Raw genomic sequence first — 26,948 nt, 5'->3', positions numbered from 1 at the left:
GGGAATAATTGAAAGAAACCTGAGGGGAAAACTTCTTCACAGACACTGTTGTGAGTTTATCGAACTGGATGCCAGAAGACGAGAATAAGAAGATACAGTGGTATAAGTTAACAACATTTGGACAGCTACATGGAGTGGTTCAGTATCTGCGGATCAGGTCGAACGCAGGCATTTGAGATCAGCTGGGCTGACAATAAGACGTGTATGGACGGCCGTGGCCGAAGGGTCTGCATGGGTGCCGTATTGCTCTGTGAATCAGCGACTCTATGGTGTTAAAGGCCAGGACATATCGAAAGGCACCTTTAAAGATTCCTCTCATCTACTTTACCCATAATGTGCTTCTTGGTGTTTCTCTCCGGAGTGATTACAATAATAAAACACTTCGGCGCAAAAATGCAGAGCAGCAATCCAAAACTGGACGCCAGGATTGCAAACACTTCAACCGCCACCGTGTATTTCCCAGGAGAACTCACTGAGGCCGGAATAAAAGTGACCCAAACCGCACAAAAGATGAGCATGCTGAATGTTATACATTTTGCCTCGTTAAAGTTATCTGGTAGCTTCCGTGCCAGAAAGGCCAACACAAAGCAAATGCACGATAACAGGGCGATGTAACCCGACGCCGAGTAGAAGGCTGCAGAGGACCCTGTATCACATTCTAAAATTATCCTCTCCCGGTAATATTTAGTGTTGATCACGGGGAAAGGAGGCGCAATGAACAACCAAAACACAGATATTAAACCCTGCACGGACGCCAGGAGGAAGACACTTATCCTCTGCTGTCTTTGACCAAACCATTTCATCCTGTTACTGCTGGGATGTGTTGCCTTAAACGCCGTCAGCACCAGAATGGTTTTGACCAAAACACAAGAGATACACATGACAAACGAGACACCAAACGCCGTGCGGCGTAACATACAGGACCAATGTGACGGTTCGCCATTGAATGAGACCGAGCATAAGAAACAGCAGCTTAGTGCAAATAGAAGGAGGAAGCTCAGCTCAGAGTTGTTAGCTTTAACCAGAGGTGTCTCTCGATGTCTAAAGAAGAGACCCGCTGTCAGACCTGACATACACAATCCAACCAGAGCGAGTATCACCAAAACCATGCCTAGGATTTCGGTAAAACCCAGATACTCTATTTTCTTCGGGATGCATTGATCTTTCTGATCGTTGGACCAGTACAGGGGAGGACACTTCATGCAGTCTGCGGAGTCTGTGAAAAGCAAAAGCGACCATTCCATTATTGAGGGGACGCTTGAGGAATCACTTTGGGTAAATGTTAGTTTCCAACATGTATATCCGCTCACCTGTAGTGTTAGTAATTTCTCCATCCGCACAGGACTTGCAGTCAAAACAGCAAATTGGTTGTCCTTTCCTGGCTATCTTTCTTGTGCCAGGGGAACAACTTTCAGAACAGACTGCCCGGGGAATCTTGAACGAAAAACACAGATAATATTTGGTTATTTGCATGTGGAATGTACTGACTGCCGTTCAAAAGTGTGGAATTAGTCTGTGACCCTGTTACTTTTACAGATACAAAGTATTGGATATTTAACCTGATTAACAGTTCCAACAAACACTACATCTAATGTTCCTTGAATGTTTTCGTTTTTCTCTTCTTTACAAATTTTAGAGTTGCTTTTGGATACGAATCGCAGATCGCTTCAAAGACCATGAACTGTTTCCATCGTGCTCTTCCACGATCAATACAGAGGAAGAGCATAATTTGCTAATTTCCTCATCACCTTATCTGCGCCGTTTTGTTGTTGATCATTCAGCCTTTGGAAAGATTAGTGCATATTCCCTGTAATTACACACTTCAGAATTGTACACAGCTGTAACAAATGCTTTGTGATATAGTGTAAGACATGTTGCTGCTTTTACAATGTTGGGAAAACAAAACAGTGATGGAGATTAAACATAACCATCGTAATACAGGATGAATTTAAAGTTAGGGTGAAATTTTAAAACAGTAATGAACAATTGTCACCAAAACGTATAGCGGCCATTCTGTATTTTCATCTATTTCGAAATATTGATAAGCGAGTCCGTAGCTACCGATATGGCTTACCATAAAATGGTTGAACACCCGATCCCGTTCTCGGGTATATAAGGATGAGCTATACATGCTGGAACTTTCACACACATACAGGTCAAAATATGCCTTATTTAACTATTACTTTTACTATTTCTTCAAGATTTCAAGAGCAGCGAGGTAATGTTGCATTTCTTTATGTATCTTGTTGTAATGTTTCATGCCATGTAATGTTTTCTCTGTAGCAGCAGTGTATGGCTTATGACTAGAGATAACGGGGGACTTTGGACTGTGCGCTGGAGAGATGTTTTTCTATCGTGTGTGGAAATTACCATTAATTTTCCTCACCAGATGAAATCCCCAAAGAAACGTCCAAACTTTTTCCATGTTAATTAGTTTTTATGTGAACATTTTAACTGCTCATGGTGACTTCAATACTTATAAAAGTACTATTCAAATATTATCCAGTGTAAATTTGAACTGAGGACTGTGAAGAGGAGCTAAGTTTAGCAGATTTGGAGGGCAGTTTGTACGTGCACCGGGGTCCCCATTCTGCCGCATCAGAGCTGTTTCTATCTCTCTGAGTTCGAATGATTAATTCATTTCATGTCTTCCAAAAGTATGGAATTACCGCTACTGCCCACAACCAGAGGATCTCGGATAGCCAGCTGCATAGGGAACACGGGAGTGCTGCCAAGAGTAACAACTGGACAGGAAAGTTTTGAATTCTTCAGCAATGCTCGTTTGAATATTATGACGTCTACATTGTGACTTAATATTTACTGCAAGCTTGTTATATAGCTTAAGTTGTCTATAAAATATTACTTAATGGTATTAATGTCATTACAGTTGCTGTACTCCAGAATTAATAAACACCGTCAACGTGATGCCTGGGTTGAAATGGACTCCCTGTCCCTTCACTAAGTATTTAAGTGCCATAATTCAATGTATGCAAGTATACGTTACTTGCGCAGTTGATTACAATAACGTAGTATTATAAAATGGATAATTACGATTGAACTGCTAACAAAATTGGTCACTTTCAAAGGACAGCCATACCTGACGCTTACCACCGCTCCAGACAATCTCATGTAGGTTCAGCACAAGTTCTTTACCCGGAGGACCTGATCCGTTGTAATATCCAAATGTCTGAACTTCAAGGCTGCCGTTTGCATTAATTTTCCAGTTTACAATGTCATAAGCGGCTGTTGGATTGCCTTTCTCATCAAAATGCACATTCTCTCCAACTTTTGTGGTGAAGTAAATTGACTTCATGTAATGGAGGAGCTAAAAAATAGACTTCAAAAATTGCATTAAGATTCTTGCACTTAAGAGATTTTGTCTTCAAGATTTTGTTGCTATGCTTCTCCAAGATATTTTACTCTATTGAACTATCCAAATCTGTCTTAATTACACCTGCCTGGACCACTTCCGCTGGCAACACATTCCAGATATCCGTACCCTCTTTGTAAACATGTCTTTCCCGTCACTTTCAAATCTCTTCTCTCCTGGTCTGTATCTGCCGTCTAATTTTGGGCTCACTAAACCTTGGGAACAAACTAATACAGTCCACCTTATCTATGTCCCTCATGATTTCGTAGGGTTCGATGAATTCACTCCTAATTCTCCAACACTACAAGGTATGCAAATCCAAACTTTTCCTGTAACCCATGCTCACTGCCGACTTGCACGGCCACTATTGGCGAAATGTGCATTTGTACATCAAGGTATATCTTTCTGACCTTCAGTGCCCTGCCATTTACGGTATAAGTAATACCCTGGTCTGAATATCAAAACTGCAATAGCTATATTGAAAGATGTCTGCAATAAAAAGTTTGAAGTGAAAGGTAATACGTTCCCTACCTGCCACGGTTTAAACGTTGAAAGACGTGCACAAGTTTTGTTCGGGAATGGCCCTTTGCCACTTTCACATGAAAGCATATCGTGAAACGCATGAGCAAAAGCGTAGACTGCTTTATATACCATGTAAGAGTTCCCGTCCATGGTCAGGTCGGTGTAGGCGTTGTCGACTTGAAGCAGACTCTCATTTCCGCTACACCATGGAAGCCGGCCAATTGAACCAACCTCATTGGTCCCGCTATGGAAGCTAGAAGTACATCCGAATGTGGTTTCCCAAAACGTCATCACTAATGGATTACCGGGAAATCGGGAAGGATGGATTGTTAGAAGGAAATCCTGCAACCCTGGAATTTCCTGCGCACGCACAGCAGTTCCGATTGCCCCGGTAAGGAAGCGCCGGCCACTATCTACAACCACGAAGTCTGCTGTAATCCACCCCTCACTGCCCACCCACTGCACGCCACTGAGGTTTTGCCGTAGAACCTCCGCAAATAAAAGGCGCATTTCGCCAAGTACGGCAAAGGCCACCACGACTTTTGTGCTCGCTTCCTTTATCACTTGTACAATCCTGGTGATCTTATCTGGAGAGTCTGTTCTCTGAAATGATTCGGAGAAGGCAATGCAAAGTCCAAATTCCTCAGCAGCTTCGACAAAGGCTCTCATCCCCGAGTTCCCATAGTCATTGTTGCTGTTAACGGTTCCAATCCATGTCCATCCAAACTTCTGAACAAGATGCACCAGTGCCTTGGACTGATGCTCGTCACTTGGAATAGTTCGATGAAATGTTGGATATTCGTTCCTATCACTGAGACATACACACGTGGAAAAGTGGCTGACCTGCATTCAATCAGATAGTTAATGCGTGGGTTAATGCGGGTGCGACAGGGTGAAATATTGTACATGAGCTCGAATGAAGATACGTTCAAACATTAGACGATATCAGTGATAAACCTATTCACTGGTGCTGTAGATATTAAAATAAAGTTGGTTCCTTTTGTGTAGTTGTGGCCACTATAATTTTTAACCAAATCTTACCAGTGGTATTCGAAAAGGTCCGGTTGTCCTTGCAATGGCGATGGACGACGAGGACCCACGGCCACCAACGATCCCGGAGATGTTGAGCGGCCCGTCACACGCTTGATTCACATATGTTTCTTCCTGCCCATTCACCAGTGCCAGAGCAACCTCTGTCGCAATCTCGGGTGTGTTGCAGTCGTCGTGAATCCTGTAACCCAGTGTGATGTTCGGAAGAAGTCTCTCATCTCTGTTTATTTCCTCAATTGTAAAAATCATGGTCTGTAACAGGCGGAATCCCCTTAAATCAAAACTGAAAATCACCACAGGTTGGATTTGGAATTGGAATTGGGTTATTATAGTTATATATATTACCGACATGGAGACAGAGAGTATTCTTTTGTTTTGCTAGATATATTCCTTTCAATAAACGCTTTAAAAACGCTCCTGTATCAATACAAAAATCATTATTTAAAATTATCTATGTATGTTGTTGATCATTTCTGGTACTATACCCATGCTATGTTTTAATAATGCCAAATCGAACCAGTCATAATGGATTCGGATGGCAAATAATGGGTTTTGTTTTGCTTTCCTCGTTTCATTAGGATTGTTCTACCTAGCACCACCCGTTGTTATTGCCATTCTTCAGTGGGTAATTGTCCCTTTGTCCCTCCCGCTCACACACGTCTCTGCCGCCATCGCGGCAGAAGTCAACAAGAATTCTCCAACTTCCGTCACTTCTACAGATGTTATCCATAAATCTTGATGGTACGAGTTTTCACCTCATTCTTTGTTTCATATGAATCTGAGAATCTGAGTCTCCAACGTTTAATGCAACAGGACTTAACATTTTATTATTGAACACATCGGCGTTGGTTTCAGGTCAGATAAATGTCAGAATAGTACGTCTATCCCTTGAAAATTCCAGTCATTCGGATGCTTTGTATTGCTAAATTATTACTTATTACTGTTGCAACTACACATAATGGTTCCTTTATTTTTGATTTAATTGACATTATTCAGGTTTCCTTGTCACACAACACATTCACCAAACCATCTGAATCCGTTGTCATTGGTTAACTCCTTATGAACAATTGCACACCTGCTTGTTAATGCTGATCACTTGGCAGCAATTCAATGCATAAAAGCATGCAGATATTGTCAAGCGTTTAAAGTTGTTCTTCAAGCCACACATCAGAATTGAGGAAAATATGAACTAGGTGACTTTGACAGTGAAATGATTGTTGATGCCACATAGGGTAGTGTGAGTATCCCACAATCAGCGGACTTCCTTTTTCACGCACAAAACTCTGAACAGTTTACAGTGAATGGTGCGATGAACAAAAAAAAACCTAGTGCGAGGCAGTCCTATGAGTGAAAACACCTTGTTCATAAGACAACATAGAGGAGAATTACCAGACTGGTACAAACTGACAGGAAGGCGAGAGTAACTCAGATGCCCAGCAGTTAAGAAATGCCGTGCAGATGGGTATCTGTGAACCCACAACACGTCAAACCTGGAAGTGGTTAGGCTACGGCAGCAGAAGACCTCAGCCAAGCACTCGGTGTCCACTTTGTTCCGTACAGGAGTTATGTAATAATGTGGCCACTGAATGTATTGGTGACAACATTAACATTAATAAGGAGAAAAATTCTTATCATCGCCGATATCCCGCAACGTAAGATTAGTTCAAAGGTCACTGAACAAAGAAGAAAAATACTCTGTAAAATTTCATCGTAAATTCATTTCTTGAAAGAATAAAACAGAGCGATTTATCAAGGCCACAACCAATCAGATAATTAACTAACATTTTACATGTCTTTTCTTCTGTCCATTTGGTGAATGAATTTATCTGCTGGAAACTGTTTAAGTGCACAGAAAATATACCCCCAAGTACAATGTCACCACCCTTAGATATGTTGGGCAGTTGGATTCTTTCCCAAAGCCTACAGTTTAGCGCATCTAAACCCAGCGGAAAAGCCGATCCTACCAGGACTCCGAAAACGAACTGAAACATTGCAGGAAGAAAGATGGCGACTATCGAATACGTCTTCTTCTGAACTAATACTGATGCTAAAGACGAGTCCGTCTTTAAATAGGGAAGAAGATATTCTCAATAGAAATCTGTGCCTGCTAGAAAATAACGAACATCCCGAATGACTACAACTATTTTGTGACACTGGGATAAATCGCATGTGCAAGTTGCTAAGTGATCATTTTAGCTGCAAGGCAAATTCATGTTGCTAATTAAATACAGCAACAATAACACATAACAATGGCTTTAACACCATTGATTCAAACAACTCAGAGGTTCACAGTGTAGTTTCACAGTCAAAAGCCCATGTCAAAGTAAACTTTATTATCAACCTTATTCTATATTGCAATATACGACTTCCAGATGGCTATTCTGCCCGCACTGGAAAATAAATCAGTACCATAGAACTTATGAAAAATTATACATAAACAAAGACAGACAAACAGTCACTTTTCAAGAGGAGAAAAATTGTGTAAGTGAAAACATCAGTAAGGCTAAGATTATGAGTAAGTGTAAAGATTCGGACCACGCAGAAGCTGACTGTCATCCAGCCTTCAAATAGTGACTGTAGTAATCCTAACGTTACCATCACGAAGAAGCCACCTTGAGATGCGCTGAATTTCCAGAAGTTGAATGTCATTTATTTTCTTTATGTTTATCCTATGCCCCGCATTGATGACATGCTGGAAAGAATTGGACCGGCAGACCCCACCACTACACTGGGTCGTTGCAAAGGCTACCAGCAGTTTCCCCTGGATGGCTAATAAAACCGCCCACTGCCATTTGCACACCTCTGGGCCCGCTTCAGTTCACTAGTTTGCCTTTGGTCTTGATGGTGCCTCAGCCTCTTCCCAATGGTTCATATATCGGGTGCTCCAAGGCTGTGAGGACTACATGGTGGCCTACCTAGATGGCGTGGTGTACTGCAGTCAGGTGTGGTCGAAGCACCTGGACCATCCGCGTACGCTCCTGAGGGAATATTCATGTTCCCTCACCCTCAATCGACAAAATCGCAAGTGGGCAAAAATGGAAATTAAATAACTTGGCTACCAGCTGGGACATAGAAAGGCTCGAGCACACGTGGACTTAATGGAAGCGAACCCTAACAGCCCTGAACCTCACAGCAAAAGGAAGTGAAGTCTGAAGTCCTCCCTGGGTCCGGTAGGGTAGTTTCGCCGGTAACCTCCCGAATTCGCCACTCCGGCCACACATATGATTAGCAACCCTGTGACGTGGAAAATTGGGTATGGAAACAGTTTCCAAGCCCTTCAAACCACATGTGTTCTTCGGCTGTCCTTCGGAGCCCAGATTTAGACAGACGGTTTCTTTTCTAAGTGTGTGCCGCAGACGTAGGCTCCGGGACACTGTTAGCACAAGGAGTCCTGGAACAAAGCAACCTAATCTTTACCTGAGCCCAAATCTCAAGGTAAATGCACTCATTACACATGCGCATTCACTCCTACACAAACATTGCTTTGGCATTCTGCTGTCGAGTGTACACACTTGCTTGTCTTCCCAATAGTTAACCTGTGGCTTCCCTCCGCTTTGTTTCATTTGATCAGAGTCAGGCACGAGAGTTTGGTTTGATTTCAGACTTTATTTCTACATAACTGTAAGGTGAAATTGTGTTGAGCACGCTTACGTTTCCCGGCAGTCACTTGGCGTCCATTGGGTCCTAAACCGAGCTGATGCGCACGGATTAGCTTTATGGTGCCTTTTAGAATCAGAATCAGGTTTATTATCAGCGGCATGTGTCGTCAGATTTGTCACATTAGCAGCGGCAGTTCAATGTAATACAAGAAGAAAATAAAACTAATAATAAATTAATCAGTCAATTACGGTGTATATATATTGAATACACCGTAATTGACTGATTAATTTATTTTTAGTTAAATAGAAATAGAAATTTCTATTTAGAAATAGAAATAATATATGTTAAAAAGGGAGGTTGTATTCACGGGTTCCATGTCTATTTAAGAATCGGATAGCAGAGGGGAAGAAGCTTTTCCCGAATCACTGAGTGTGGGCCTTCAGACTTCTGTACATCCTTACGACAACAGTGAGAAAAGGGCATGACCTGGCTCCGAGGGCTCCTTAATAATGGACGTTGCCTTTCAGAGACACCGCTCCTTGAAGATGTGTTGAGTATTTTGTAGGTTCGTACAATATCTCCAGCGTCATTTTGTATTGGTCGTATGTCTACCCTCGATACTTTTTTACACTTTATATAAGCGTTTACCCTTTATACAAGCTTTTAGATTCTTCTTTGATACTAATTGCCAGCTTCTTCGCATAATTCATCACCTAATAAATAGTTTAGTTTCCTTCTGCAAGTTTTTAAAAGCTTCCAGATCCTCCATCTTTCCACTAGCTCTGGCTTCCATGTGCGCCCTCTTTTTTGCTTTTACTTTGGCTCTGATTTCACTTGTCAGCCATCGTAGTGTCCTTCCCTTTTGAAATATTCTTCCTATTTGGAATATATCTGTCATGCACTTCCCTCATTTTTCGCAGAAGCTCCAGCCATGGCATCTCGCCTGTGCTTACTGCAAATGGCCCTTTCCATTCAACTTCGGCCAGTTCCCCTCTCATACCATTGTAATTTCCTTAATGCCACTGAAATACAGACACATTGGATTTGATTTTATTCCCTCTTAAACTTCAATATCAGCTCCGGATCATTGCACAACACCCAACCCAGCGCAGCCGATCACCTAGTGGGTTCAACAAGCCGTTCTAAAAAGCCATCCCTGAGATATTCTACTAATTCTCTCTTGAGGTCCAGAACTGGCCTGGTTTTCCGAATCCACTTTCATGTTAAAACCCCCAGAGATTACCATGACATTGCCCTTCTGGCACGCCTTTTCTCCCTCCTGCTGTAATTTGTATTCCACCACCCGGCTGTTGTTTGGAGCTCGGTATACAACTGTCATTAGTGTCCTTGGCATTTCTAAACTCAACCCATAGAGAATCTACACCTTCCAATCCTGTGGTATCACTTTCCAATGATTTAAAATAATTTCTTATACAGAGAGCCACACCACCCCCTCTGCCAGCTAGCCAATCATTGCCAATTACCGTACCATACTTGGATGTTCAGGTCCCAGTGGCAGCTATCCTTTAGCCAAGTTTCAGAGATGGCTACAACGCCACACTTACCAATCTGCAGCTGAATTCCTAGGTCGTCCATTTTATTCCTTATGCTGCGTGCATTCAAATATAACACTCTCATGCAGTATTTGTTGCTTTCTGTTTTACTGCACCACGCCTCTATTACCCTGTAACTCCTGCACTGGATTTGATTAAGTCTCATCTCCTGCCTGTTATTTCTATAATCTCTGTTGCACACTATCTATGATTTATTGCTATTTACCTCTTCGTCATTTACCTAACTGGGTTGAGCCCCCTAGGATATTGTATCTCCTTGAGTGCAGGTGTAACCCGTCCTTTTTGTTCAGGTCATTCACCTCCCAGAAGAGGCCCCAATAGTCTAGGAATCTGAAGCCCAGCCCCTGCACCGGACTCTCAGCCACACATTAATACGCCTGCTCATGCTGTTCTTGCACACGCTAGCACGTGGCACAGGCAGTAATCCGCATATTACTACCCTAGAGATCCTGTCTTTCTGTTTCCTACCGAACTCCCTTAATACTCTCCTCACGAACTCCCCCCTTTTACATCCGACCTCTTTGGTAGCAACGTATACCAAGACTGCTGGCAGGCCACCCTCTACCTCCAGAATACTGCGCACCGGATCCGAGACATCTCGTACCCTGGCACCTGGGAGGCAACACACCATACTGGTATCGCTATCAAGCCGACAGAACTTCCTGTCTTTTAACTTCGCCACGGAATCCACTATGACTACCGCATTTCCCATCTTTTTCTTTCTCTTACTGCATCACGAAACCAGGCTCAGTGCCAGAGACCCGATCGCGCTAGTCATCCTCTGACAGGTCATCCTCAACCGCATACAAAACGAGATAACGATTATTGAGAGGGATGGCTTCAGGGGTGCTCTCTACTATCTGAACTCTTCCCCTCGCTTCCCTGACCGTCACCCACTTATCTAATTCCTGAAGCCTCGGGGTGATTAACTCCCTGCAGCCCCACTCAATCTCCTATTCACTTTCCTTAATAAACTGTAGGTCATCGAACCACAGCTCCAGATCCCTAATACTTCTCTCAGGAGCTGCAGCTCGGTGCACCTGGTGCAGATGTGGCCATCTGGGAGACTGGAAGATTCCCAGGTTTCTTAATCCGACACCCAGAGCAAAATACTACCCTACCGGTATGCTCTCTAATCCTCAAAAAATGTAAAGAAAAACCAAAAACTAAGTCCATATCAGAATCTGGTTTATTATCACTTACATGTGTCATAAAATTATGTCTTAGCTGTGGTTGCGTAAGCAGTACACTGTAATACAATAAATTACTGTAGTACTGTGCAAATATCATAGGCATCATTTATATAAATGTGTGTGTGTGTGTGTGTGTGTGTGTGTGTGTGTGTGTGTGTGTGTGTGTGTGTGTGTGTGTGTGTGCACGTGTGTGTGTGTGCGCGCGCGTGCGCTTGAAAATTTTGCACAGTATTGTATGATTATACTGTTTTTTAGGAGGTCACCTCGAGATTGATGTTCGGAAGGCAGTAAAATTGTTTACGTGAATATTGGAAAGGCCTCTCATAAAGCTCTACATAGCGGTTTGGTCAAAAAAAGTACAGTCAATAGACAATAGTGTAGTGAATAGAGCTGTTGGTACATCCACCTTCATCAATGATGTTTTCAGTACAAGTTATGTTGAAGTTGTTTTAGTTTCTGGTAGGGCTGAATTTCAAGAACCTCCTGTAGTTCTGGTCCTACTTACAGGAAATATATTGACAAAATTGAGAAGAGTACTAAGAAAATTTACAAGGATGTTGCCCGGTCTTACATAAGGTTGAATAAGTTGCCCGGTCTTACATAAGGTTGAATATTCCCTGAAAAGTAGGAGAAGTTGGGTGGGGGTAGATTTGAATTTTGAGGGTATATACAATGCAATTACAATCGGGCTTTTTTTTTTCACTGAGCGTCAACACTTTTTTGATAATCGGGGCGACCAGATCTGCATGCAATATTCTTGATGAAGCGTAAGTAGAGATTTATAAGGCTTCAACATAATCTCCTGGCTGTTGAACTCAATGGCTCCAGAGTGTCGGCTTCATGCAAAGATGTTTGAAACGTAACATTTTGCAGTGCAGATAAGAAACACATCAATGTACGAATATTTGTCGCATTTCAGCGCCGGACATAAATTCAAGCCCCTAAACAACCCATTTACGGAATTCTGGTTCTCCGGGAGTCTGCATTGGCCATTGATCCCGTGTTCTCCCATGTTACAATAATCCCTAGACTTCCCTCATCTGCACTTTTCAGCTGATCACAATCTTAATGGTGTAAGTAGAGATAGATGACTAAATGGAGGCAGCAACTGAAGTGTGATGCAGATATCTTTGAAACAAAATCTCACCACATTTATTATTGTACTCAGCTCCACTGTCTGCATTACGCGATGAATTATATCACTCTTCAGGAAGTGCGTTTTCCCCTTGGCTCCCTTCTACGAAATCCTATAGGGACATTAAAACATGTCAACTGAAAGTGTTCTTTCCGCCGACAGTTAATCTGATCAGCCATTTTAGGTTGCCACACCTTCAGGATGGCAAACCTAACCCTTACCCTAACCTCTCTGTCATTGCATTGTACTGTAAACACCTTAACCACTTTTTATAATGCTGTTTACATTACAAATACTTGCTGGTATTTATAGTTTATGCACATTTTATTCTATATGAATATTTAACGGTTAACTTTTTTTCATATTTTATTATATGTATTTGTTCAATGCTAATGAGGTATTTTATGCATGTCCCACCTTGACCAACTCTCTGCAGCAAATTTCCAATACAGTGCAAGTAAATATTAATAGTAAAATTAATCCATGATCCTTAAAGCTGATTCATGTCTCATGTCAAGGTTCATGAAACTATAAGCAAAAGGAATTTCATTCTATCTCCCTTTGAAAATCTGATAGTCTGATATCTCACTCACCTGTTGACGTCTGTCATTCACCGCTCCATTTACTAGATCGCTAAACCTTATGCTTCGTTCTCCCTCGCTGAGGCACCGATTCCAATCTACATTCTACTATTGGGAATCCTCTGTTGCTAGACTAATTCAGCAATGTGCTGCTTCCCAGAGAGCACTTAAACATATAACATACATGGAAAAAATGAATTAAAACACATTGTGACGTCTATATAATGTCTCTCAGTTTATTAACAGAAACACGTCCAACATACCGGAAAATCGGACAGCCACCAATGTCCCTCATGTGCCAAATTATCAAAATTTTCAATGCATTTCAAGATTGTTTTATGACATATAAATCATCATACAACCCCTGTATTTTTAATTGGAAGCAGTTCTCTCCTGTTTCCAATACTTCATATTGGGTGCTTGATGGCTAGCATGTACCGGATGGGTCAAAGGCTCTATTTAGTTACTGTATCTTACTATATAAGAAACTACCCTTCCACATCCTAACTATAATATAGATGAAAAATTAACAATGTATGGGTGAATCGGTTATTTTAAGTAATATTAATTACTTTAATCAATTCTTTCTGAGATACCTTTGCAATTCACATAATACTGATGGATATGATTGGACTGAAATAACCGAGGCATCCAATAAAATTAGAAAGTTTCGACATCTTACAACAGCTCTTGCCTGATGCCGCTCCACACAATGTTCTTCGAATTCAGCATCGCCTGTTTACCCGAACGTGCGGCATCAAAGGTTATTTATGTGGAAACATTTCAGTTACTGCGGGACAGCGCACCCACGCAGCTCAGAGGAAACCGTGATGCGGAGGGGTTCATTGAACCTAAAAATAATACAGAATATTTAAATGCCTAGATAGAATGGAAGTTGGGAGGACGTTTCCAACAGTGGGCAAGCTGAGGCCTGAGAGCACGGCGTCAGAATTGAAGGAAGTCCCTTTCGAAAAGTTTTAAAGAAGAATTTCTTAAGACAAAGGATGGTGAGATTCTGGAATTCATTGCTGCAGATGGCTTTGTAGGACAAGTCGTTGTTTATAATTTCGCTAAGCCATATAAGTTATAGGTTCGCTAAGGCTATTGGGGAGAGTTTAAACTAGAATTGGGGGGGGGGGCATTGGAACGGAACTGAGGAAACAGAGGAAGAGACGTTTAGCTCTCAACCAGAGAAAGTTTGGAGAAATGCGAGAGGGAGGATAGGCAGGTGAAAGAGAAGGGACGCGCTCAGACTGATGGTTTGAGAAGGGTCTATTTTAATGCAAAGAGGACTGCATTATGAACAAAGCAGATGAGTTCAGACCTGGCAGCCATGATGTTGTGGCCATTACAAAGACTTGGGTGGCTCATGGGCAGGAATGATTATTTCGAGTGCCAGGCTTAGATAATAGACAATGGACAATGGGTGCAGGAGTAGGCAATTCGGCCCTTCGATCCAGCGCCGCCATTCAATGAGATCATGGCTGATCTTCCATAATCAGTACCCCGTTCCTGCCTTCTCCCCATTTCCCTTGACTCCGCTATCTTTAAAAGCTCTATCTATCTCTTTCTTGAAAGCATCCAGAGAACTGATTTCCACTGCCTTCTGCGGCAGAGCATTCCACAGATCCACAGGTCTCTGGGTGAAAAAGTTTCTCCTGAACTCCGTTCTAAATGGCCCACCTCTTATTCTTAAACTGTGGCCTTTGGTTCTGGACTCCCACAACATCGGGAACATGTTTCCTGCCTCTCGCGTGTCCTATCCCTTAATAATCTTATATGTTTCAATCAGATCCCCTCTCATCCGTCTAAATTCCAGTGTATACAAGCCCAGTCCCTTCAATCTTTCAATATATGACAGACGCACCATCCCGGGAATTAACCTCGTGAACCTACGCTGCACTCCCTCAATAGCAAGAATGTGCTTCCTCAAATTTCGAGACCAAAACTGCACACAATACTTCAGGTGTGCTCTCACCGGGGCCCTGTACAACTGCAGAAAGACCTCTTTGCTCCTATACTCAGCCTTTCTTGTTATGAAGGCCAACATGCCATCAGCTTTCTTCACTGCCTGCTGTACCTGCATGCTTACTTTCAGTGACTGTTGAACAAGGTCACCTATGTCTCGTTGTACTTCCCCCTTTCCTAACTTGTCACCATTCAGATCGTAATCTGCCTTCCTATTCTTGCCACCAAAGTGGATAACCTCACATGTATCCACATTAAACTGCATCTGCCATGCATCTTCCCACTCACCCAACCTGTCCAAGTCTCCCTGCATTCTCATAACTTCCTCCTCACATTTCACATGTCACCCAGCTTTGCGTCATCTGTAAATTTGCTAATGTTACTTTTAATAACTTCATCTAAATCATTAATGTATATTGTAAATACCTGATGTCCCAGCACCGAACCTTGCTGTACCCCACTAGTCACTGCATGCCATTCCGAAAGGGACCCGTTATCCCTACTCTCTGTTTCCTGTCTGCCAACCAATTTTCTATCCATGCCAGTACACCACCCCCAATACCATGTGCTCTAATTTGCCCACTAATTTCCTATGTGGGACCTTTTCAAAGGCTTTATGAAAGTCCAGTTACGCTACATCCACTGGCTCTCCCTTGTCAATTTTCATAGTTACATCCTCAAAAAATTCTAGATTAGTTAGGCATGATTTCCCCTTCGTAAATCCATGCTGACTCGGACCGATCCTATTATTGCTATCCAAATGGGTCGTTATTTAATCTTTTGTATTTGACTCCAGCATCTTTGCCACCACTGAAGTCAGGCTAATTGGTCTATAATTCCCTCTTTTCTCTCTCCCTTCTTTTTTTAAAAATTGAGATGACATTAGCTAACCTCCAATCCTCAGAAACTGAGTCTGAATCTATAGAACATTAGAAAATGATTACCAATGCGTCCACGATCTCTGGAGCCACCTCCTTAAGTACCCTGGGATGCAGACCATCAGGCCTTGGGGATTTATCAGCCTTCAGTCCCATCAGTCTACCCAACACCATTTTCTGCCTAATGTGAATTTCCTTCAGTTACTCCCGTTCGCTAGGTCCACTGGCCACTATTACATCTAGGATATTGTTTGTGTCTTCCCTAGTGAAGACAGATCCAAACTATCTGTTCAACTTGTCTGCCAGTTCCTTGTTCCCCATAATAAATTCACCCGATTCTGTCTTCCAGGGCCCAACTTTGGTCTAAGCTAATTTTTCCCGTTTCACATACTTACAGAAGCCTTTACTGTCCTCCTTTATATTTTTGGCTAGCTTACCTGCGTACCTTACCGTTCTATCCGTATTGCCTTTTTCGCTATCTTCTGCAGCTCTTTAAAAGTTTCCCAATCCTCTGGCTTCCCGCACATCTTTGCTATGTTACACTTGCACAGCACTAAATCCAGAATTGCCTTCTCCCTGGTAGGCTCCCGTACAAGCTGCTCTAAGAACCCATCCCATTCTTGGGGTCCAGTACAAACCTGTTTTTCTCAGTCTACCTACATATTGAAATCCCCCATAACAAAAGTAGTATTACCTTTGCAACATGCCAATTTTAACTCTTGATTCAGATTGCACCCTATAACCAGGGTACTGTTTGGGGGGCCTGTAGATAACTCCCATTTGGGTATTTTTGCCCTTACAATTTCTCAGTTCTATCCATACTGACTCTGCAACTCCTGATTCTATCTCACCCCTCGCAAGAGGATGAATTTCATTCCTCACCAACAGAGCCATCCCACCCCTGCTGCCCACCTGTCTGTATTTTCGATATTACCTTGAAAATTCATTCCCCAGCCCTGGTCCTCTTGTAGCCATGTCTCTGTTATTCCTACAGCATCATACTTGCCAATTTCCAACTCAGCCTCAAGCTCATCCACTATATTTGTTATACATCGTGCATTCGTAAATAATACTTCTAATCCATTACTCCCCTCACCTATCACATCTATTCCTATTGCTCTTGGCCATATGCTCCGATGCCTCCCTGAGCTTTCTGCCCCTTTAATTCTGTTGTCTTTATTAACTTTTCTTATTCTCTTTTTCCCTTTAACCCATCCTTGTGTTTCCAGTTCGTCCCCTTTCCCCACCCCCCACGTAGTATAAACACACCCGCGTAGCAGTGGCAGACCTGCCTGCCAGAATTCTAGTTCCCCGCCTATTAAGGTTCAATCCGTCCCTTTTGTACAATTCATCCTTACCCCAAAACAGATCCTAGTAGTCTAAGAATCTAAATCCCTACTTCCCGCACCAGCTCCGCAGCCACACATTCAGATTCCCTATTTCCCTGTTCCTGCCCTCAGCAGCAGGAGGAACTGGAAGCAAACAAGAGATAACCACCCTGGAGGTCCTGCTTTTCGGCCTTCTTCCGAGTTATCTGAAGACACGCTGCAGAATTTCTTTCCTCTTCTTCCTGACCTCATTTGTGCCGACATGCGCTACTATATCCTGCTGCCATCTTCACCCTTGAGGATGCTCTGCAATCCGTCCGTGACATCCTGGATGCTGGCACCAGGGAGGCAACACACTATCCTTAAATCCCGTCTGCTGGCGCAGAAACCGCTTTCTGTACCTCTCACTATGGAGTCCCCTGCTACCACGGTTCTGCCTGACTTCTGTCTCCTCGGCTTTGCTTCAGCGCCAGTCTTTGATTCGCAGATCTGTCCGCCTCTCAGACTGGCAGTGTCTTCTGTCCCGACAGCTTCCAAGAGGGTGAACCTGTTTTCAAGAGGCACATCCATCGGGATCTCCCGATCTTCAAGTATCCATCCCTTCCTCATCGTCGGCCCCCTTCTCTCTTCCGGTATCTTCGTTGTAACGATCTTGCTGTAGGTCCTGTCCGGAAAACTCTCGTTTTCCCGGATGAACCTGAGGTCATCCAGTTGCCTCTCCAGTGCCCCAACACGGTCCTTCAGGAGCTGGACCTGGACACACTTAACACAGTTGTAGCAGCCAGAGGCACGATCAGTATCCCTGACCTCCCACACCATGCAAGCATCACACTGAATCAGTTTACCTGTCATCTCTTCACCGCTTCTCACCCTCTCCAATTATGGCGTAATCTCCTCCCTCAGCTTCCTCGTTGAAGACTCTCGAGCCAAAGACTCGCACTTTTCTCACAAGGCACTTCCCTCGACAAGGCCGTTCCCCTAGAGCAAACCTTGCTTATATTGGCTGATAAATTCACAAAATAGATCTTTCAGAAAGGACGGGAGCGAGGCAAAAGAAGTGGTGGGCGTGGCACTGTTGATCAGAGATAGTGGCAAGACTGCAGAAAAAGAGGAAGTCGTGGAGGGATTGCCTACGGAGTCTCTGTGGGTGGACGTTAAGAACGGGAAGGGGTTAATAACTCTACTAGGTGTATTTTATAAACCATCCAATATTAAATTCGACAACGAGGAGCATTTAGAGAAACTAATTCCAGAAAGGTGCAACAATAACAGGGTCGTCGTGTTGGGATATTTTAGTTTCCCCTATATTGATTGGCATCTCCCTAGAGTAAGGGTTTAGATGAGGGTGGATTTTGTTAGTTGTGTTCAGGAAGGTTTCCTGACACAATCTATAGATAAGCCTTTAAGAGGAGAGTCTGTACTTGATCTCCTATTGGGAAACGAACTTGTCAGGTGTTAGGTATCTCAGTGCGAGAGCATATTGGAGATAGGGATCAAAATTCTGTCTCCTTTCCCATAGCAATTCAAAGGCATATGAGCCGACAAGTTAGGATACCTTTAGTTGTTGAAAGGGTAAATATGAAGCTATCTGGCAGGAACTTGGAAGTATAAATTGGGAGCAGATATTCTTAGGGAAATGTACGGCAGAAATGTGGCAAATTTTCAGGGGATATTTGCGTGGTGTTCTGCATAGTTACGTTCCAAGGAGACAGGAAATAGATGGTAGGGTACAGGAACAGTGGTGTACAAAGGTAGTTGAAAATATACGCAAGAAGAAGAACTTTCGAAAGGTTCAAATCCTAGGTAACGATAGAGATCGAGATGATTATACGGCTAGCATGAAGGAGCGTACGAATGAAATTAGGATAGCAAGAAAGGGTCATGAGAAGGCCTTGGCGAACACTATTAAGGAAAACCCCAAAGCATTCTGGAAGTATGTCATGAGCAACAGGCGCAACAACAGTGAGTTGTAGAGCTCCAAGAGAGGAGGTGGCGCACAGGTCAAGGAGCAAAGTTTAATAGGGCACACGTCCCGGGAACTAGACTATGACCGGAGCCCCAATCGTGAGTTGGAGAGCTAGGAAGGTTCAGGCAATAAAGGGAGACACTGTCTAGTAGAGTGGTCATCAAAGGAGAGGTTATTGATGGAGTGGTCTGAGGCAGAGTGATTGGTCTTTGACTCATTTCAGCTTCGGCGATATAAGTGGGTAGGTGGACTTCATTTTTGTCACGGTCCCGACCGTTAATTCCTCTTATTATCCTAATTCCCTTTTCCCCGTGTCCTCCTGGGCTCCTTTATTGCGGCACCTGATTCTGTTTTAAACCTGCGGCAATTAAACCTCGGATTTGCATCCACTTATTGCCAGACCGTTGTTTCAGCCAATGCGATTATTCATTTTCCAAGCCGCTTAGAATTGTGAATTCTAAGTTATTCTTCAGTACCGAGGTTTACCTGTGAACCTCTGTCTCTCTGTGTTAGGAAAAGTATTGTCTGCTGCTTGCCTTTCTACGCTCCGTGTCAAGATAAATTTTGCCTGCCGCCTGTCTTCTGTTCGGCGTTCAGCTCCAGCAACGCCCTGTGTCACGAAGGGGATTGTCTGCCGTTTTCCTTTCCATATAACGCTCCGTGTTAAGATAAGTGCTGCCTACCGCCTGTCTCCTGTTTACCATTCAGCTGCAGCAACCCCCCGTGTCAATAAAAGTTTTGCCTGCCTCCTGCTTCTCTGCTCACCCACGCTGTTTGCCTGTGTAAAATTTATCTCTGGGCCGCTTAGAATTGTGTATTCTAAGTTCTGTTTCTGCGCTGTTTGTCTGTGTTAACTCTCTCTCCGTGTTAATAGGAGAATTGCATGCCTCAGTCTTCCTGTTTATCCTTCCGCCTGCTGTTCTCCTCGAGCCACGCTCGCACCCTGGTCTGCATCCCTGCTCTGCCTCCTTCCGTCGGCCGCTTACATTCTTCGTTGGTTTGGTAGTTAAATGCTGCGTTCCCACCGTAGTGATCCGGGTTCGATTCTCGGTCAAGCCTTCCTCGCTCTTCGGCTTTCCTCTTCCTAATCCTCGCACCCCGGCCTTCCCTGTAACCGTTAATAAATACTTTAGATTCCTCTACCTCTGTGTTTGTGTTCTACGTTTGGGTTCGCCCCGTTCCATTGCAACAATTTTTCCCTGTGCATTTTTCTTTTTTTGGAGGAATAGAGAGCATGTCTGTTTGGTTCGTACTTTGCTCTGGGTGTTAGATGTGGGAATCCTAGGATCTTCCAGTCTCCCAGGTGGTCACGCCTGCGCCAGGTGAACAGTGATGCAGCTTCTGAGAAACAGTATTAGGGATCTAGAGCTGCGACTTGATGACCTAGTGCTTATAAGGGAAAGTGAGCAAGAGATAGATAGGAGCTACAATCAGTTAGTCACCCTGAGGCTCCAGGAGTTTGTTAACTAGATGACTTGTCAGTGAAGCGATAGGAAGAGCTCAGATAGTAGAGAAAACTCCTGGAATAAACGGTATCTCTTTATCGATGCTATTGGGGGTATGCCCTGACAGACAATGACCACGGCGATCAGGTCTCAGGCAATGAACCTGATTCCGTGGTGCAGAAGGGGGAGAAGAAGCTGAGGAATGCGTTACTCATAGGGGATTCAATAGTGAGGGGAACAGAGAGGATGTTCTGTCAGCCTGATACAGCTACACGAATGGTATGTTACCTCCCAGGATATCTCAGATGGGGTACAGAGAATTCTGAAGGGAGACGGTAAACAGCCTGAAGTTTTGGTACAGGTTGGTACCGATGAATATGTAAAAAAAGGAGAATTTCCTGAAGAGAGTCCTCCAGGTTAGTAATCTCAGGATTGCTGCCTGTGTCACTTCCTAATGAGCGTACGAATAGCATGATCATGCATATTAATGCGTGGAGGGGAGACTGGAGTAGTGGGCAAATCTTCGGGTTCCTGGATCACTGTGCCTCTTCTGGGGGAAGGTACGACCTGTACAAAAGGTATGGGTGACAGCTGAACCAACGAGGTCCAATATCCTTGCAGGCAGGTTTAATAGAGCTCTTCGGGAGAGTTGAAACTAATTTGGCAGGGGGATGGGAACGGGACATATAGGGCTGACGAAGGGGTAAACAAAAATAAATCAAAGATAACCTGCAACAGAGATGATAGAAAGCAGAGGCAGGAGATGAGGCATAATCACAGCCAGTTGGATGGTTTACAGGCCAGTAGAGGCATGGTGCAGTTTAAACACAAAGTAAGAATTCTTGATTGAAGGTGTTATATTTGAATGCACGCAGCCAAAAAAATAAAATGGACGACCTTGAAATTAAGCTACAGACTGGCAAGTATTCATCGTGGCCATCTCTGAAACTTGGCAGAAGAATGGCTGCAATTGGGAGCTGAACGTCCAAGGACATCCGCTGTATCAGAAAGATGGGATAATAGACAGAGGTGCTGCTGTGACCCTTTTTCTAAGAAATAACATTAAATCGTTAGAAAGGGATGGCACAGATCTGAAATCATAGATTCTCTATGGGTTGACTGAAGAAATGGCAAGGGTGAAAGGACCATAATGGCAGTCGTATATAGGCCTCCAGACAACAGATGGTGCGGGGATTACACATTACAGCAGGAAATAGAAAAGCCGTGTCAAGGGCAATACACTGATGATCGTTGGGGATTTTGACATAAAGGTCAATTGTGAAATCCAGACCCGCAGTGGACTTCCAGAAAGAGAATTTGTAGAATGTCCAAGGGATGGCTTTTTAGAGCAGCTTATTGCTGAGCCTTCTGGGGTGTCGGCTGTGCTGCATTGGGTGTTGTGCAATAATCTGGAGCTGATAGTAGAGCTTAAGAAAGCCTTACGGAGCAGTGATCACAATATGATCAAACAAGGGTTTCGGCCCGAAACGTCGACAGTGCTTCTCCTTATAGATGCTACCTGGCCTGTTGTGTTCCACCAGCATTTTGTGTGTGTGTGTTGTTTGAATTTCCAGCATCTGCAGATTTCCTCGTGTTTGCACAATATGATCAAGTTCACATTGCAATTTGAGAGGGAAAAAACTCCAAAGTATCAGTATTTCAGCAGAATAAAGGAAATTTCAATGGCATGAAAGGAGAACTACCAAGTTTGACTGGAAAGAGACATTAGCACTTTACACATCCGCGGTCACTATCAGCGAAACTGCACTTCTACTTTAAGATAAATCTGTCCTACAACTTTCGGCGCTCCCTGCCCTTAACTGTACAACAAATATTCTGGTTTGAATGCCCAAAATCTGCTGCTTTGAAAGAAGTCGTAAAATGGATCAAGTGAAAGGGAGCCCTTTTCAGTTCTGCCATGTTTAAAAGGTTGAAAGACGTGCACCTGGGTTGTTTGCGAATACCCATTGGACTCTTTCACATGAAGAGCTCACCGCTTTATATACATTGTAAGAGTTCCTATCCATGAACTAGTCTTTGCAGTGGTCGCTGATTTGATGCAAACTTTCATTTCCACTGCACTGCGGGAGCCGGCCAAGTGGTTTCACAGAAGTCCATCCCTAATGCATCTTCGGGAAAGCTGAAATGGTGAACTATGTGCAGGAAGGTCCTCACCCCAAGAACTTCCACTGCATGCACTGAAGTTCGAAATTTCCCCGGTAAGGAAGCACAGCCCGATATCGATGGCAACAATGTGTTCGGCAATCCACGCCTCACAGCTTGATCACTGCACGCCGCAGCGGTTTTGCCGCAGAGTCTCCTTAAATAGAATGCGCACTTAAACCGTTTCAGCAAAGGCCGCCACGACCTTTGTGGTCGCCTCCTTTATCACTTGCACTTTCATGGTGATCTTTTCTGCCAGGATAAATAAAATATGACAATAATAATTACCGGTGAACGGCTTCAGTCCCCAATCGGTCTCTTCCCCGGGTGACGAATTGGAGAAAGCTCTGCAGATATGCAGGACAGGTGGGAAAAAATACCACCTCCGGACGAATTCTGTACCCAGCTTAGGCGGTCCTCTGTTCAGCCTCTGTTCTTCGTGATAGAGACGGCTAAAACCAAAGCCTGTTCGTAGGTATGAAAAGCAATACCCGTTTCACTTTACAAATGGAGATACGTCTATGGACTGTCTGGGGATCGCCAGGACATGATGGAGCTAGAGCCGGTCATATTGGTGCACTGCTGAATAGGCGAGCAGGCACCAGGAGACCGAAAATTATACAGCTAACATTCAAATAGAGCCGTCACTAAAACTCTCAAATAGGAAAGGAAGTCGACACTGCGGCTGGAAAGAACAAGTATAAAACGAATACCACTGGTCTTCAGAATCAGTTGAATCAACGGTCCAATTTCTGGGGCAAGGCAGAAAGCAGACAGGCAGTGAACTGTTCCTGTGTTCACGTCTCAACAAACAGAAAGGAGTGAAATACTATCGCAATGAAATAATAATTAGCTGGCACGTGCATATTCACGAAGGCAATTGCCGAATCTGCTGCGCTGCTGAATCCGTGGTTTTGACACATACAGGTAAAGCCACAAAGAATAGCAGTTCAACGCAAATTGCTATTTTTTAAAAATAACTATGTTCCAAAAGACGTGTTAAACCAGATAAAACTTGATTACACAAGAGCCAGAATGAAAGGAACCTAAATTCAACAACAATGCTATACAAGAAAATAATGAAGATGCTACTCCTCGAAACGCTAGTCAAAATAGAATTACTTGAAAAACTTTTCCACAGCCTGACTTTAATAACAAAACCATAGATGGAGAGACCCGCGAAATCCTAATGACGAAGCTGAACTTACTGACAAATTTATCCTATAATTAACATCATGCTAACAGAATATATGGACACTTACCCAACAACATACCACACATATTAAAGCAAAATGTCAGCAAATTTTGCCAATATTATAAGTACTATTTTACAATAATATTTAGAAAAACTTGAAATATTTTAATAAGTACGCACAATAACATACTGTGCAGCATTAATAGTTGTGCAGGGTAATGGCTGCGAAATAAAGGCGCTCATTGGTAGAAATTTAAAGCAGAGTAACGAGATGAGAACATCGAAACGGCGGAAGAGAAACTGAAAGCAAATGGCAGAAGCAAACCTGAAATTTTAAGAGCAGAAATAACCCGCCGGAGGGGAGCGGCCGGAATGTCTGTTAAAACTGTGGTGAAGAGGGACACTTCAGGCGGGACTGTAAACGACGCGAAATCCTTCCCAGAGTAAACACCGGGTAGCAAAGCAGAGAAAGTCGTTGGGAAAACTTAAAAGAGACCCAATGGGGAGATGTCCTAGCGTATCAAGGAGCGGGGCGGAACAAATTCCCAGCAATTATCTAAGAACATCCTAAAGCAACGAACCCTATTACTAAAGGCTAGTGGGGTCAAGCTCCAGTGTAGCGCGATAGATAGAACATATTTATTCTAGAGCCATACTTGACACAGGGTCGCAGGTCGCTTTGCTGTACCGTTCATTTTACAATCAGTACTTCACGGATTTACAGTTGGCGCCATTCACTGCACTAGAGGTATGTGATCTTAGTGCGAAAGATTATCCGTATGATGGCTATTTGTCAGGGAAGCTGGCCTTCTCGGAAGCCGATGTGGGAGTGGCTGAGGCCTCTGATGCTAGTTTGTCCCGACCCTGTTGAGAAAGGCGGCGTGTCAAATTTTGTAGTTACCAACACTCCTATTGTGAGGAGGCTCATGGGAGCCTGCAAGGAGAGATTTGGAGAGAGCTTCCTTAGAACATTGTCCAATCACCCGGAGCTTCGAGCTACTTTTGATGAAATGCGTGGCTGCATTGGGCCTGATAACGAGTTTTGAAGAGGGACCAGTCCAAGCCAAACGTGTAACGGCCCTGAGAGGTAGCGAGAGTAATGGGAAACAGCAGATTTCCCAGAATGCCGCGGGCGAGGTCCACTTGGTGGATGCGCCGGAAGACCACGAAGTGGAGTCAGGAAGTGGGCATTTAAATGCCGTCTACTCATTGTCACCTTCACTTATGGCGATCCGGTAATATCCACCTTCGCGTCTCAGTGATGATTCCAGATTCCTTAAACCTATACAAATGCTACCGAACGTCCTCCTGCTCTGCAGGGGCCAGTCGCCACGACCTTTCTCTGAACGGAGTGTGCTCCGTCTCCTAGATAGTGTGCCGAGTGCTCTGGGAGCAACCTACATCAAACTCGTCAGTGGAAAGGACAACTTCCAGCTCCAAGTTCTTCTCTACCAGTTTCCCCTCCCAACCCGCAGATAGCGGGGATTCCCCGAAGTTGAATGACTCAGCGTTCAACCGTCCCCCATTTACCACTAGTTACTTCCCGACTTGTCTCCCAGAGACACTGGACATTACTGTCGCCAGGAAAAGATGCGCCAGGCGTATCCCCCGCTTGAAGGTGACCTCCCGCTTCGTAGAGATCCTGACAATTACTGCCATCCTATTCGCCAGTACAACCGAGGGCTTCTGCAGTTCGGGCCTCACCAGTAAACCTGTAGGCATTCTTGTCATCATTTTATATACCTCTATCAAATTTCCCCTCATTCTTCTACACTCCAGGGAATAAAGTCCTAACCTATTCAGCCTTTCTCTGTAACTCAATGTCTCAAGTCCCAGAAACATCCTTGTAAACTTTCTCTGCACTCTTTCAAACTTATAAATATCCTTCCTGTAATTAGGTGACCAAAACTGCTCCCAATACTCCAAGTTCGGACTCACAAATGTCTTATACAACCTCACCATTACATTCCAACTCTTATACCCAATACTTTGATTTACAATGGCCAATGTACCCAATGCTCTCTTTACGACCCTATCTACATGTGACGCCACTTTTAGGGAATTGTGTATCTGTATTCCCAGATCTCTCTGTTTTACTACATTCCTCAGAGTCCTACAATTTACCTTGTATGTTCTACTTTGATTTGTCCTTGGAAAGTGGCATTCCTCACACTTAACTGCAATAACTCCATCTGCCACTTGTCGGCGCATTTTTCAACTGGTCAAAATCCCTCTGCAAGCCTTGAAAATACTCCTCACTGTCCACACCTCCAATCTTTGTATCATCAGCAAATTTGCTGATTCAATTTAACACATTATCAACCAGATCATTGATAGCGATGACAAATAACAATGGACCCAGCACTGGTCCCTGTGGCACACCACTAGTCACAGGCCTCCACTCAGAGAAGCCATCCTCCACTACCACTCTCTGACACCTCCCATTGAGCCAATGTCTAATCCAATTTACTAGCTCACCATGTATACCTAGCCAATGAATCTTCCTCACTAACCTCCCATGCGGGACCTTGTCAAAGGCCTTACTAAAGTCCATGTAGACAACATCCACTGCCTTCCCTTTATCCACTTTCCTGGTAATCTTCTCGAAAAACTCTAATAAATTTGTGAAACATGGCCTACCACACACAAAGCCATGCTGACTTTCGCTATTAAGTCCCTGTCAATTCAAATACTTGTAGATCTTGTACTTGTACTCCTCCCAATAAATTACCTACTACCGACGTCAAATTTACCAGTCTATAATTTCCCGGATTACTTTTAGAGCCTTTTTTAACCAACGGAACAACATGAGCTATCATCCACTGCTCCGGCATCTCACCCGTAGATACCGACATTTTAAATAGATCTGCCAGGGCCCCTGCAATTTCAACACTAGTCTCCTTCAAGTTCCGAAGGAATACCCTGTCAGGTCCTGGGATTTTATCTACTGTGATTTGCCTCAAGGAAGCAAGCAGCTCCG

The 26,948-nt window shown here is 43.7% G+C and overlaps 1 protein-coding gene across 1 annotated transcript; it reads right to left on the bottom strand.

The window, feature by feature from the left end:
- Positions 1-302: 302 nt before the first annotated feature.
- Positions 303-25,690, bottom strand: LOC132403180 (extracellular calcium-sensing receptor-like). Its single transcript, XM_059986543.1, has 7 exons — positions 25,544-25,690; positions 6,758-7,005; positions 4,934-5,264; positions 3,902-4,735; positions 3,098-3,325; positions 1,311-1,434; positions 303-1,216 (listed from the first exon to the last, which is right to left on the bottom strand). Exons 1-7 carry the CDS (start codon positions 25,688-25,690, stop codon positions 303-305), a joined length of 2,826 nt encoding a protein of 941 aa, XP_059842526.1.
- Between the last annotated feature and the right edge of the window lie 1,258 nt (positions 25,691-26,948).

The sequence above is a fragment of the Hypanus sabinus genome, chromosome 2, assembly GCF_030144855.1.
Source record: "Hypanus sabinus isolate sHypSab1 chromosome 2, sHypSab1.hap1, whole genome shotgun sequence".
Classification (NCBI taxonomy): Eukaryota; Metazoa; Chordata; class Chondrichthyes; order Myliobatiformes; family Dasyatidae; genus Hypanus; species Hypanus sabinus.
The sequence above is the reverse complement of the archived record's forward strand: the minus strand, read 5'-3'. Positions and strand labels throughout refer to the sequence as shown.